Source organism: Ptychodera flava, chromosome 1 (assembly GCF_041260155.1).
Source record: "Ptychodera flava strain L36383 chromosome 1, AS_Pfla_20210202, whole genome shotgun sequence".
Taxonomy (NCBI): Eukaryota; Metazoa; Hemichordata; class Enteropneusta; family Ptychoderidae; genus Ptychodera; species Ptychodera flava.
The window spans coordinates 37593629-37609202 of NC_091928.1; the positions used below are offsets into that span (position 1 = coordinate 37593629).

At 37.7% G+C, this 15574-nt stretch overlaps 2 protein-coding genes across 3 annotated transcripts; one reads left to right on the forward strand and one right to left on the reverse strand.

Moving 5' to 3' along the window:
• Window positions 1-237: 237 nt before the first annotated feature.
• LOC139136501 (uncharacterized) lies at window positions 238-9737 on the forward strand. Of its 2 annotated transcripts, none has more exons than XM_070704234.1 (4): window positions 238-1000; window positions 2074-2169; window positions 4956-5107; window positions 5334-5862. In XM_070704234.1, exons 2-4 carry the CDS (start codon window positions 2118-2120, stop codon window positions 5373-5375), a joined length of 246 nt encoding a protein of 81 aa, XP_070560335.1. In that variant the 5' UTR covers window positions 238-1000; window positions 2074-2117; the 3' UTR covers window positions 5376-5862. The 2 variants fall into 2 exon arrangements, with proteins under 2 accessions (XP_070560335.1, XP_070560329.1); XM_070704228.1 differs by having other exon boundaries at window positions 243-1000; window positions 5334-9737.
• A 1388-nt stretch (window positions 9738-11125) lies between these two features.
• On the reverse strand, window positions 11126-14674 carry LOC139136517 (archaemetzincin-2-like). The gene is made up of 2 exons (XM_070704246.1): window positions 13345-14674; window positions 11126-12866 (listed from the first exon to the last, which is right to left on the reverse strand). The coding sequence occupies exons 1-2, from the start codon at window positions 14305-14307 to the stop codon at window positions 12564-12566; spliced, it is 1266 nt and encodes a 421-aa protein (XP_070560347.1). The 5' UTR covers window positions 14308-14674; the 3' UTR covers window positions 11126-12563.
• Window positions 14675-15574: the final 900 nt, after the last annotated feature.

Genomic DNA, 15574 nt, shown 5'->3' on the forward strand with positions numbered 1-15574 from the left:
ATTTTCACACTAACAGCCAAAACACAATTTAGACACAAAACACACTAAAGCACATACAAGATGAGCTAGGTGATGTGTGAAGCTATTTTCTCTTTAGACCCTATTGCAATAAGGCTAAGTAGTCTGGGTATTAAACCTGTAAAAGGTATAAGTACTTGCCCTGTCTACCCATCCCCAGAAACACCATGGCTCAACTTCCCTTGTCCTCGTTTTAAAAGTAGCTTCCCCTCTCCTCATTTGTTCGCCAAGCCCTGTCCCCAGGACAATCAACCGATATCTGCCCTGCCCGACAAAAACACTAAAATTTGCTCCCCTGCCACCTAAAAATATGTCCCCTGCCCAAGCAAAATTAAAATTTCCCCTGCCCTCAAAAATTGCTCCCGGAATATAGCTTTTCGATGAATAGCTCCGTTGACTGCACCTGAAGTTTACTGGCTAAGACTGAAAGAATAGGCGTTACAAGTTCAATTGCTATTTGACCAATCATAAAACATCAACTGATCTTTTAACGCCAGGTTAAGGGGTTGATTCCGGAGTTTTAAGATCTCGTTGAATTACGTGGAATTACGGGGATTTCGGCATTTCGAGGAAACGAAGACCAAGGTTCCGGCCGGGGCTTATTACTAGCAATTGGCCACAGATGGTGTTGCCCCGATGGTAATGCCGTGGAGATGCGTTTGATGCTGATTTCTTCGACGACGATTATATTTTCAAGTTTTAGTTATATTTTCCGTTTTAGGCAGACTTGCCTTGACGAGAACCGAGGTAGCGGCCCTGGCGAATAACTGGTGACCGGACCGGACGAGGTGTTGCTCGCGGATAATTTTAGGAGCCGCATGAATCTGTATGAGTCACATTTGTCTGCTGAACAGACGAGACAGCTGGACGCGTGCTGTGTACGGATGTACTGACATTGACGAAGATTACGGTTCACGGGCATGTGTAATACCATAGTGACAATAAAAGAATTCGCAGTCTTAACAACGCAAGGCCAGTACATGTGAGTATCAAACGCTATCTTGGATTTACTCATTTCATAAAGGTTCAAAGTTCACTCTGGGGGAAAAGCCGGCGTGCTATGCCTATCAATGATTGATAGACGTCTGTCCATAGGCGAATGACACGGGGTCATGTTCTCGCCAAACTTTTATGCAATTTTTGCGATATGAACTGCTCTTCTTGCACTTAAATGAAGAACATAAGCTTATTGTTCTGTTATTTAAAAATAAGGGAGCCTTTGGTTTTTTACAGGAGTGTGTGGGTCGATGGAAATTTAGGGGATTAAGTTTTACAAAACCGTTTTTACGGGGTCGTCAAATTTTACAATCAATGCTTGGAGTCAATTTTTGCTAATAAAAGTTTACATGGAGTTATTAAAAAAATTGACTTTGAAATTTCGACGAATTTTTTGGAGGGGGTCGCTTTTACATTTCATTTTATCGCTTGAGTTCCACCGACCCCCTACCCTCCCCGTGAAAAACGGATGATCCCTTGCAAGTTCCAATACATCACAAATTCATGGTTTTGAACGCAGCATAGTAGCAAAAGCCGTCAGTCGTATCACCCATGCAACAGCATTTGGCCACGGTCCTCACAGTGTTAATGTTCTGCAAGCGTATTTTGGCCACTAGATAAATTTGTATGGTACAATTCAACTTTTTAGTGATGACGAAGTCCGTTTTGCAGTGTTAAAGTCGAAAAAATCTAGTTCACTTCACATAACTGTCACGACATCGACATTCATTGTGATTTCCCATGGCCGCGACACTGACACTGACAGCTGATCGCCTTCAACATGGCTCCTTGACTGCGCTGAGAATTATGGCTATAGACGGTGGAGACAACGAAATTGTAAAACGCTCATTTAGGTCTATAATTAATTTCCGTTATTGATACATATATGAACACCAAAAGCACAAACTTTCTTTGAATCCGAGTAATACATTGGCCTCATTATGGTTTGATACTGCTGAAACTTTGATGAGCATGACATTTTGATTGTTAGCTTTTATACATCATTGTTTTCCCGATTTACATAACATACTCTGTGTATTTTACTTTCTCTTTCCCCAGATGTTAAGTACTTGAATGCCTGAATAATAGTTTGAAACCACGGAATGTCTGGATTTGATACACTCACGGATATAAAGAAGAGCGAAGATGGGGAAGGTAATTTTTTCATGAATCACAAGCAACCGAGACAAGAATTATAATAACCTTCGCAAGGATATATACATATATATATATATATATATATATATATATATATATATATATATATATATATATATATTAAGATCGAAACTAATTTAGGATAATTGGATCTTCATATTTTTCAAATTTCTCAAAAGTGTTAGGTGCCTAGGTGCCCTATAGCTGTATGTTCCAATATTATAAATAACTCATAAAAACAAGCATTTAACTTAAAAAGAAGAGTAGATGAGCTTATATTTGCAGATTAAACCTACATTACTTCACCATCCTATTATCCCGTATCAGTTCTAATCGTGTTATATATATATATTAATCGTGTTTTATGTATATTAATCGTGTTATATATATATATATATATATATATATATATATACATACATACATACATACATACATACATACATACATACATATATATATATATATATATATATATATATATATATATATATATATATATATATATTTATAACAAGTGGAAAACAGGACTAAGGATTTATTAAGAGTTGCGATCATTAGACGAATGTCTCAACTTATCTTTTTCCGTTGCTTTGGTTCTGCGTGTCCTTAATTGTGTTCATTATGCATGTTTCCACATTGTGCGCTGGATGGTTCCATTCCTGCAGTAGATAGGGGCATGAAAGTTGAAAAGGGGATCTTTTTCCGTTGTTTATCTCAACCCTATTACTCAGGGTTGGCTCAACCAATTTATCTTATCTCTTCTTTCTAGCCTTGCCTTTTATTTCATTTTCCTTTTTGCATTTTATCTCCTCGTCTTAGCCGCCGGCCTTGAGCGCGTTGTTGTCTACAGATGCTCTACTTTGTTGAATATCTTTTCATCGCCAGAGAGCACCGAATATGCGCTTGCTGATCGCAGACGGTAGATTTTTGGTGATCACAGGAGGATGGTTGAAGTGTTTGTGAATATTTACTCGTAGGTAGATGGGCTTTCTATACGGAGAGTTCTTTCCATCTTGAAAGGTTCATTGGTAGATCCAAGTAGTCTATTTTTAAGTTTGTTTCCACAGGTATTTTCAGTTCTCTATCGCGGAAGAGTGATCTAATGTCTTTCTTTATTTTCTCTGACTTGTTAAATGTTACCTGAGATGTTTTTGAAGACAGCTGGGCTGTCATCTCTGTATACACCTATTTGGTTTTTTTTCGTATTTTAGTGCCAGGATGTTAAGGATGCAGAGATCTACCAGTTCACATAGTTTCGCTCCATCATAACGCCCTATTGTGATGTCGAACATATCTTTATTTTCTCATTTCGCCAATGGCTGATCTTTATCAAATAGAGCTATTCTGGCATTCGTTATGACGTTGATATTCTCATCAGAAATTACGGTGTACTGTTTCGCAAAACAAAGGGATTTACGTAGAATTCCTTTTGTGAATGATGGGTAGAAATTGACGATATCAAATTCTATGAATTTGTAACTACTTTTGTCTGGTATGGCCTTGAACCGGTTTATCACTGATGCTGACGCCAATGGATGATCTATTTCGGCATTTATTCTGTCAAGCCACTCCTTACTCGCACGTCCCATTTCGCTCTTCGTTGTGTTGATAGTCGACGTCTGCAGTTTGGGCTGAGGTATGTTGTGGAAGTTGTCCTTGTGATCTTTCAACGTGACGAATGTTTGTTGTTTGGCCAGTGTATTCATTCTGACGTCGATGCCAAGACGTTCTGCAATGTTCTTCGCTTCAGTATTTATGTCAGTATACAATCTCTTTGGCAATTTTGTAAGTCTTTGTCATGTTGTTCGTAACAGCAGTTTCTCGTAATAGGTATGGACTGACCTTGTAGAAATTTCTGGTCTTGTCGGCAGGCACAAATATTTAATCTGATTGTTTAACAGTTTTGATATCTGCTTTTAGCTTGTTTTGGAAGGCGGCACCCGTGTTCCTGAATTTGATGTTTGCTATCATCCAAGCATATGATCCTCAAAAGGTTTCATCATGTCAATCTATGGTGGGCATTTTCTTGTTTTGAATCCGAATTTCTCCTTGTGATTCTGCTAATCAATATTGTCTCTACCCTTCCGGTAAAACATTCTGTTACATGACTTTAGCTTACTGCTGCTTCCTGATTAATGTAACCTACTAAATGGCTACAATGTTACCCTTAGACAATCGTCCTCAAAAGACTCTTTCAACATTATTCATGCCAAATTAAAAAAATATTCGGTTCCCACCATTTCAGATTATTGCCTTTCAAAGTCCTTTGACGGTTTCCTGTTCTCAAGTTGGTCCCAATGAATATTTACTTGATCTAGTTCCTGATTGCTGTTTAATAGAAGTTTGCATTTTGAAAAGTATATACTGCAAATTAAAAAATAAACACAGAGTAACACGATATGAACTAATTTGGTTGAATTGGATATATTAATTTTTCAAATTTACCAAAAGTTTTGGGTGTCATACAGCTTAAAGTTGCAATATTACAAATTACCCACAAGAACAAGTGTATATCGGAAACAGAAAAGCAGATGAGCTTAAATTTGCAATGAAAAGCAACATTACTACAATATACAATATCCTAAATTAGTTCCAATCGTGTTCTCTGCATATGGGTTAGTGGTGTGAAACCCGTGAAACATTTGTTTTCATGTTCGTGGTCATTGTGTTCAGAGACTGTCAATGCAAAAACTCACGGTGGTTCTGTGACGGCCTATTCAGAAATGAACTGAAAGGGGCTTATGATAAAGTCTGTTTTTTTCTGTACCTTCATCACCCAGAAATGGCACACAACGACAACAAACTTGGAGAGCCCTTGAAATCCATGAAGGGAATAGTACGTGGTGATCATTTGGTTGTCAAGAGGACAATTCACCTACACCATGTTCTTGCGTTAGAAGACATAACTGACGCAAACAAGACGAGTATTGAGGTAATTGAATACAAACATCACTTACTGGTACTTCATAAAGTTGCAAAGTCTGATATTTCTGTAAACTTAGAAAAGGATTTATGGTACAAAGTTGACAGTAATTCATGTATGTCTTTTGCTGAAATCGAAAGAGGTCTCAAGAAAGCAGAGACACAGATTGGTTTTAAATCTTATTCTCAGACATGTGAAAACACCTGCGAAAATTTTGTGTATTGGTGTCTTTCAGAAACAATTTACAGAGAGCCTGTTTCCGATATATGTGGTATAAAACGAGGTGATCATATCATTCAAAGTGGGGCTCTGGATTAGCATATGATAGCTTAGGAAGATGGTTCACAAGACACACCATTGGAAGTCATTCAATACACTTTTGGGAAAGTGAACAAAAGTGAAATAGCGTTAAATCCCAATAAGCAGTCGCTTTTGAGAGTATTGTATCCGGAAAACTGCATGATAGATGGAATTTTCAATGATGCAAACATAGTTCTTAGAAAAGCGGAAAGCCAAATCGGTTTTACAAAGTATTCTTCAGAGAGAAATAATGACGAGCATTTCGTCAACTGGTGTAAGACAGAAACTGGGCACAGAGAACGCGTCAATAAGATGTCAGATATTAAACTTGGGGACCATATCATTTATGTAGGGGCTTTGTCCATCGACTATCACTATCTCGCTCTTAAAAATGGCAAAGATAGTTGTGACACAGTACGTGTAATACAATATAAAGTTAATAAAGTCGTTGAAGAGGATGTCAAACTAAGTACAAATGGAGGTCGATTATACCGCTTTGTAGACGATGACGATGATCTCATTGAGCATGATGTCGAGGAAATTATTTCTCAAGCAAAACGACAACTTGGCGAAAAACAGTATTGTGACGAAGCTAACGACAATGAGCATTTTGTGTATTGGTGTAAAACACGAGCAGAACACAGAGAACGTGTTTCCAACCTCGAGCAACTTCGAGATGGCGATCATCTTATTATAAAAAAGTATAGAGGTTTGAAAGAGCATCACTCGTTGGTTGTTGAGAATGAGTTTAGAGAAAAGGAGATTATTTATTACGACTCGAACATGGTTTCGAAGGATAGGCTGTCTGTTGACCCCTCAAAAGAATATGTATATCGCTCGTACAGAAACCCCTATGATACAGCCCACCTACTAAGAAAGGATAAATTTGGCCAGAAGGCAAGGGGAGAAGTTGGCAAGAGTTTCTACTGCATCGGGAATAATGAAAACAGACATTTTGTGAAATGGTGCATGGTAAACACAGAAATTATTGAGGAAGTTAATAAAATTGAGGAAATAATTACAGATGACTGGTTCATTCTTTTTGACAGAAGTAAAGAGGAGCACCAACTTTATCTGGCGACTGGAAATGGCCATACAAATAAAATTGATGCCATAAATATGTCCTACTATCTACAGAGCCCAAGCACTAACAAAACAATATCTGTTCATGTGAATCCTACGGATCAAATATTTCGAATCCTGTACTGCTTTGAAGAAGATCCAATATCGGATATGAGGTATAATTTTGAAAGCAACATGAAAAATGGGCAATCTGTTTACGGCTCTCTGTTTGTCGAAATGATGCACTTAATGAGACCTGACCCCACAAGAGTTAAACCTGTTACGAGGGCTGCAGATATAAGAAAAGGTGACCACTTAATGCAATGTCGCTTTGGAGGTCTTTACTACCACCACTTATTGGCTGTTGAAAATGGTTCGTGTTCCAATAAGATAAAAGTAATTCACTTCAGTAAGTCTAGAGCAGAAGAGTTAAGGAGTAAAATAAAAGAAGAGGAAGTTGAAATAGACAGTAAAACTGGACACTGTTTCATTATTCTGTACGACGTTTGCGATGATACTGACACAGTGGTTAAAAGGGCGAGACAAAGAATTGGTGAAAAGGGTTATTCTCTGGAAAACAACAACTGTGAACACTTCGTTACCAAATGTAAGATCGGTTCCAAACAATGTGATCAACTAAATTACGGGGGCAGAAGAGTGCTAGCAGCTTTAGCAGAACAGAGTATCGACGTTTCCAAACAGCAATTTATAGATGCGCCTTTGAAAACTTCAGCTGCTATTGTGGCAGAAGCAGCATTACTCCGTATTGTTATGAGAGCAGCGGCCAGAGGTCTCAGTCCCACAGCCACGGGGATTCGGACTGTTGTTGCCTCAAGCAGTATTGCAGCAGGCGTAGCCGTCCTTTCTGAAAGTGCTTTTTTAACACATGACGCCATAAAAGTGGAGAGAAAGCTAAATCAAGTCCGTAACACGAAGAAGGAGAAACATGACATTTTCACTTGGCAGTGGCAAATTGGAGGGGCATTTGTAGGTGGAGTTGGAGGGACTATTGGAGGAGGAGTGGTAGGTCAGATTTTAATACCAGTACCAGTCTTGGGATTTGCCGTCGGTAGTGTAGTTGGGGGATTAGTGGGGAAGCTTACCGCAATGGGTGCAGGTACGGGCATAGGCCATGCAGCATACAAATCAAAAGGGATCGATGTATATATGGATTTTCTTTGCTCCGTGAGGAGAAATAAAATTCTCAATCAGTGAAAATTTAGTGGTCTTCAGCTAAGTTTCCATCGCCGTTTAAGTAGTAACTCTGTTGTCATCATTATTGCTCGTTTTTTCCTTCCAACATGCCTTAGCGCATCCCATTTTGACAGACCTCAAATAAACAAGTCATTTTCAATGACATAGTACCCACCAAATATAAATTTTGTCACTGTACTGCAGTGAAAGTGCGGAAATGTGTTTGCAAATGCACTTTCAAGTCACAAGACCAGTAGTAAGTAAAAGTCGTCTCAAGTGTGTGTACACACTTTGGCAGGATACAAGCATTAAAATATGCTGAAACAGTAAATGATATTGGGACATGGGAAGAAAAGTGGGGGAGGGTGCTTCACAGATAATTTTGTAGGATTACTTGGACAGGAAGGGTTAGTGGTGAGACTACAGTGGAATTGAAGTTGTATAAATGGGGGATCGAAAATAACCTTGGAATTTTCTTAGCAAATTTTAATGCAGATCAATAGCAATTATGCCAATGTTACACTAATAACATGTTTTATGTTGGTATGGGTCATTTAAGATCTTCAGAAGCAACAATCCCAAAAATATTCATAATAAAATACAAAATGTAAAAGTATCGCAACAAAGTAACACATTTGCATAGGAATGTGAAAAGTAACTATGGGACATTTATCAACCTAATGTAACCTACAAATAATCAGTTTTGGCAATGTTGCTCATTTTACCTTTTTTAACCTGGTTGTCATATTTTGATCGATGGAAACATATTCAATCATACAACTTCACATCTAAGCCCTAAACCCCTGATTTCCATTTGCATTGCCACTGATTCAGATTCGTGTATGGGCTGGGATTCAGAAAATTGCACTGTCACATTGGTATCAGATTCAGATTTGTTTTTCAATCAAGAGGTTTTCGCATCGAATAACAAGGAACTGGTAAATCATATCACAACAAAAATTGACATGCCTATGCATATCAGTGTGTATTACCTTTGTGACAGTACAGATTGAAAGAAATTAGTGCAGGAATATTTGAATTAAAGCTCTTGACATGCAAAAAAAATAGATCTGAATGGCCGCCAGACAGCCATAGTTGATTGTATCAAAAGAAAACATTTTATGTACACGTTTGAGTTATAGTGTATTGTCTTTGTGCTAAGTTTGAATGCAATCGGGTAATACTAAAGCTGTATAATGCCCACAGACATGAAACAAAATGGCCGGATGGCGGCCATATTGAATCATCCCAAACCAATTTGACATGCATGTGTCCGCCATAGTGTATTACCCTTGTACCAAGTTTGAAAGAAATCAGTCCAGGCATGTCTAAGATATCACTATGGACGCATGGCCGCACAAACGCACGGCACTTAATCTACAAGTCCCCGCCCGAACCAGCGAAGTCGGGCGGGGACTAAAAAAGTAATTAAGAAAATGGCGTAATGTGACACATCCCTATCTCTGATAATGTTGAACAATACCACGACTTATTTGTTTGGAATTCTTCAAACATAATCCTTTGTGTCATGTAGCGTTCATAAATAGTACGAAAATCTGACAGGGCATCACACAAAGTCTTCATAGGGAAAATTTTATTAAAATTTAGCAAGCTAACAAAAATAGGAGTTCAGTTGTACGACATTTGTTTACAGAATAGAAGTTACTATTCACTTCATAAGTCACCTCCAAATACCACCATCTTCGAGCTCTCCTCTTTCCTGTTGCTTGAAAGCTAATATTTATTCGAAATCAATTTCTAGCTTGCACAATTTTGCATATGATTGCATATAATGCTATGAACTGGGAGACTGTTACACAACTTGATTTAGAAGACCAATATCACACTTAGATTTTCGCAGATGTTTCAGAAATACCGGTGAATAGTGAAACGTGATGATGTTTCTTACTATTTTTTGTCAATATTCTCAGTCATTGAGCACAGCAAGAGCCATATACACAAATGCCATAGAGCGTGCTTGGAATGAAGAGAGTGACTATTTTAGTTGTTGTACGTATTGTAATGACAGGAGTGCTTTGACTTTTGCTTTTGCCATTGCTTTCTCGTGAATAAGTATTGGTTCATCATTAAGTTGGAGATTTGAAAAGACAACAAGCTTGAATACTGTTCACTGAATGTAATCACAAAACAAGGCACTAAAACTAAATTCAAGGGCCAAAATAATCTTTTCAAATTGCTTCAGTAATTCTTGTTTCATGTGGAAATGTATTTACATTGTTATGTAAACACGATTGGAACTAATTTGGGAGAACTGGATCTTTATATTTTTCAAATTTCTCAAAAGTGTTAGGTGCCTGAATATTGCAAATTACTTATAAAAACAAGGGCATTGTTGACAAAGAAAAGCAGATTAACTTACAATTGCAGTTTATACCAACCTTTGTTCACTATCCAATTATCCCAAATTAGTTCCAATCGTGTTTGTAGCTTTCTAACTGATAATTTAGAACTTTGAGTGAAGAAGAATACAAATTACACCCACATGAAACAAATAACCAAAATACTGTGTAATGAATGTCAGAACGACTTTCATTTCACTGAAATGTATAATTAACATGTATGATTCTCTCTGAACCAGCACTGAAGTTTTCAGTCACTGCAATTTATGATTCTATGCAGAGTGGAATCTTCAAAATTTTTGAAATTACATGCAATTACTGGCTAGATTGTACATTGAAAATGTATTATTTTTTATGTCATCAAAATAGTGCTTTTGCTATGTTAATAGATAATGCAAGTTATTATTGAGAACAGTGGACCTTGTAATATACATCCCATACATTACACTATGCTAATGTATAAATTGTACTATGCTGTTAAGGTAGAACGCACCTCGGGGACAGACATTCGAACTCTCAAACTTTTACAATTCTCTTCTGATATACCACATGTGGGGGTTCACTTTAAAGCTCTTGTTAAAAGAAAACTTTTCACCGGCTTAGTTTTTTGAAATTCGAAAATTTTCATTTTTCTCCATAGAGTTAACACAGGGATGGCGGCCATTTTGAATTTCTAACATCGGTAAATCTTGGGTGATTTGTTTCTCTATTACCAAAATTTGCATGGTGACCCCCTATTTTTATTCTTGATTTTGAAAGAGAATGATTGAAAGATTCTTTGAGGAACGTTAGAGCAAAAGTTTAAGTCTTTCACTTCGAGGTGCATACCGGTACTACCTTAATTACTTGGTCCACTGTTCTATTATGGCTAGCCATAATTATTTTCTGGTACTTCATCTACTATTACACTTATGCATCATTGTAATTTGGGAGTTGGTTCTGTGTTCACCCAAAGATTATTTTGTTGTTTGACACACATGAGGATACATGCAAGTGTTATATTTAGAGTCTGTATTATTCGAGATTATTTGTATTGTTACTTCCTTAACTAGTTCTTTTGTTAAATATCAAAGAACCAGAGAATTACAGTGTGAAGTTATTTCCTCAACTACGAAAAATTTATTATATTACCTTATATAGGGCACATAGCCTCAGTAGGTTCCAGAAGAAATGATCATACATGTCTCTGTGAAATTACATTCATTTCCCTAACAAGAGGACACTGTAGGGACTTTACTAATTTTCCAATAAAGATTAATTCACATTTACTTTCAATAATCAACATTTTTCAAGCTTTTGGGCACAAATTTGCAAAAAGACTAATTTCTGGGGCAAATAAAATGACTTTTGATTTTATTGTATACATTTTATAATCAAACTGGTCTTTCATACAATTCTAATCTTTTACCAAATTTTAACCATAATACCGATATGTCTCTTTGAAAATGTGTTATCTTCAGGTTATTTTACTCTTAGAATAAAAATCAGTTTTCCTTGCTGAATATTTCTCACCATGTTTAATGACATTTTTCCTATTTTCTACTATTCCAACCAGTTATGAAATAAATAGCAGATCATAAATTTATAGTGACTGTCTCTCCATTAATTCCTTCCTCCTAAAGCATATCAAAGTTATAACGAAACTGAGAGTTATAGTAACTGTATCAGTCATGCAAATTTCTCTGGTGTGTGTGTGTATCTGCATGTATGTAGTACCCGGTATGTGTGTGTGCGTGTGTATGTATGTACCAGTATATACATATGTGTACCGGTACATGTATGTACATATGTATGTATGTAATGTATGTATGTATGTATGTACCAGTATATACCGGTACATATGTGTAAATGTATGTGCATATGTATGTATGTAATATATGTATGTATGTATGTATACGTATGTATGTGTACATGTACATGTACATTATGTATACCAGTATATGTATATTATGTATGGTAAACTTCCCAGAATAATGCTCCTTTTTATTTTAATGCTCCTTTTTATTTTATCTGAAAAGAATGGTCTCCCACTGGCTAATTTTGCTGGCAAACAAAATGGTTGGGTATTAATAAAAATATTCAAAACATGGCAATTGTTGGTACGTACATTTAGGTGATGCAGATGAACAGGCGGAGGACAATGTTGCCAGTCTTTTTTCTATTCTCAGAGATACAATTCACTATTCTCTAAATTTTATTGTCAGCCATTCCATTATTTCAACCGATGTATACAATAACCCAATATGACGGTACACTGTACCTGTCAATCAAATTTCACAGCAATCTCGAGACTGGTTTCTGAAAACAAAGTATTTTACCTTGGGCAACCCAATGAGTCATCCGGTCAGAGGTTCCTCAGGTGGAAATTTTTACCAAAAATGTCAAAACAGGAAAGATTTACTGAGAAACCAAAAAGTCTATATTAGTAAATAACAGAGGTTTTCACAAACAAGCTATCAAGGCCTGACTACAAGTTGTTCAAGAGTTTTGCAATTTTAACATTTTTCCAGCTAATTTGCATAATTAGGATGAACATGCTCATTTATAAATCACACTATGTCCCTTCCATCAAGTGTGTTCAGGAACATGGAGCACTTCTCAAGCCACACTATGGCATCAGCCATCTGTTTGGTTGGGAAGTGTAGCTGAATCAGGCTGCAGATGCTGTGCAAATCGCGGTATCTTGACCTAACGTCAAAACCGAGTGCGTGTTGGAGTTTTCTGAGACAGATGGGACACAGGAAGAGTGGCTGTGACATTGCTTCTTCAATGGCGCTGCTCTCATTCATTGCACAGTCAAAGAAGACACAGTGTGCCAATCCAAATATATGGCATGTTTCATGACTCAGGACCTATAAATACCAAAATAAAAAAGCATTGTAAGGATGGATTATTTTTCAGATTGAGGTGTATGTACAAAATACTGTACTGAATGTATTTGTATCAAGAACCCAGAGTTCCCTTTAACTGTTGATATTTATGATTTTTATAAAAAAACATTTCAGTTAGCCCGAAATATGTGATATTTCAAATTTACTGATATTTGAAATTCACAAAGGCTGAGTTGTCTTAACTATATGGGGAAAATACAATTTTCGATTTTCACAAAAGTAGGATGGCGAAACTTTTCCCACACCAAGAGTTTTAAAATGAGCCCCTACAAGTGGTAGATCAGAAAAGAACTGTAAAAGTTTGCGAGTCTTCATATCTGTCCTGGAGGCCTGTTCTACCAGTACCTTAATCATCAGTTTCGATAAATAGCATAATGAAATGAGTACTATGTGTGATTTTCTTTAATTTTCTCTCTGTAATACTGTAATATAAGCTTACCTTCAACAGTCTCCACAGTATCTGTCCATCAATGGCAGTGATGTCTGGATCACCGTCAATTTCATTGCCTTTGTAAGTCCTGGGCTCAAAACGACCAAAACTCAAAACTGCACTCCGATCCTTGTAGGATGCTTCTCCGAGAACAAAGTTCAAATCCTCACTAGGGTACAAGTCTGTCCAAGATATGCCCACCACAAAGTCGTTTTTAGAGTGTTTTGTCACATGTCTCGTTATTTTTGTGAGGATATCAGACACCAGGATTTGTTTCTTGCCGGTGACTTTGTGATGCCGAGTTGTAAAAGGTAAGTTGTCTACGTTCAGTTCATCCAATATTTCAACTCCCATTCCAGCGAAGAAAGCACTAGCGAAGGCTTTGAGCAGGTTAAAAAGAGTTTTATCTCCGAGGCGGAAGTTACGTATGAAGTCTGGGAATTCGCCTAGAGGCTGCAAGAACAGAGTTCGATGGCGTTTCTTTGTCCAGGGTAAAGAGGTAAACAATGACCCTATCTCGATTGCAACTTTCCACTGAGGGAACGTCTGGCGATCGACTAGTGGAATCGGGTCTTTCACGCGAAAAAGTCTCTCGGTTTCTGATTCTTTACCCCGGTCACCACCCTGATCGGTGCCACTGGAACCGATACATTCCTCCGATAAAAGGAAAAATTTCCTCATTGGTACATCAAATTTGGCTGAATCTAGGGAGCCAACGAGTACTCGAACGCGATGAGCTCTCTTTTCGAGGGTAGTTTTCCTTCTGCATAAAACGAGTCGACTGAATTCCATAATAATGAACAGCAATACGCAATACCCTACGAAAATAACATAACCGCACCCGACTAGGTACACGAACGCGACGTACAACGTCAGAACAAACAGTCGGTAAAGCAAGCTGAATGGAGTCCACATACGACGTCGATTTTTCAGAAAGTGTAGATTACTGGGACATATACGCTCTACCAACATACTGACTGGCCACAGTTCTCACTTAGTCAACATCTGATGACAGGCACATAGACTTATTGCCACGTAAAGTCGGTACGTCGGCAACTTGCCACTCTTACGGGCTTACCGGAAACAGTTCACAGCGTGCCCTCTGTTCGACTTCAAATGACAAACCCCTGCAAACTCCAAAATAGGGTTTCTGCTCCACAGTCCCTTCAACACGCCGTGGATCAGTACAAACAAACTAGATGGTCGGATACACATATGTGATGTGCTATCGACCCTCTTGGATCCTCATTCTTGATCCTTTACGGTTGTACCAGATAGCTCAGCGGCAACGATCCTTCGGTTGTCATCGTCGTCTACGTTGAGCAACAATGTCAATTTTAGATTCAGAATCAGTTTTAATTCCACTTTATGCTGAACTCGCACGCTGTACTCTCCACTGGGCTTGGGTGGGCGGCATGCGGCAGTCTTTGATGCTATTCGCTTCAAAGTTGTTCACGATTGGATCAGTGGCGGGAGGGGAAGGACATTTATTTTATTTTGTCAGTGGACAAAATGATAGCATGTTTTATATCAGAGGGCGGTGAATTTTTGTTTTTTTTCATGTCACAGTAAGGGGCAAAATCATTTGTTGATGGGAGGATACAGAGTAGCCTAACTTTTGTTTCGGGAAGAGGGTACTGGAGAGTTCTTGTGATGGGAATTTAGAGAGGCACTGGGTAGTTTTGATAAATTGGGGGTGGGGGTCCGGAGAGGGGATTTTAGTGTGAGGGGAACTGTTCAAACCGACATTATTTTATACTATCATAAGCCCTAAAATTCTACCAATTACATCCAGGAGTCGGATTGAAGTTGGTGACGGATCATTAGGTCTTGGGAGGGGGTGGTCACAATGAATTGTGAATTTTTTTTTCAATTGTAACTTTCTTAAAAAAAATTTTTCCTAATGAGAAAAGCTGTGCTAATTTTTTTTTCTGAGTAAATTTTCAGATTTATATTTTTTTAGTTCGACGCCGTCTGAGGATAAAATGTAATTCCATATCACTAGCGCAAATAAGATTGTATGCAGTAACCCCAACATACATATGGCCCAGTGATTTATATTTCTGATAGATTTCGCGAAATGTTGCAGATCATCTTGCGCACTGAATGTCCAACAGTAGTGCCTAATACTGGAAGAGAAGGAAATGAAGAAGTGGTTGAATCAGAGACTGATCTGTGCACAACCAATGACAGTCCATGCATCACTCCTGGTTCTGTAAACTATTTTGAACATATGATT

Excerpts from the sequence above, each read along its gene's own strand:
- LOC139136501 (XM_070704228.1), top strand. The coding sequence starts at position 5,558 with ATGATAGATGGAATTTTCAATGATGCAAACATAGTTCTTAGAAAAGCG.
- LOC139136517 (XM_070704246.1), bottom strand. The coding sequence starts at position 14,307 with ATGTTGGTAGAGCGTATATGTCCCAGTAATCTACACTTTCTGAAAAAT. Across the intron at positions 12,867-13,344 it reads TACTGTGGAGACTGTTGAAG|GTCCTGAGTCATGAAACATG; the intron begins GTAAGCTTATAT and ends TGGTATTTATAG.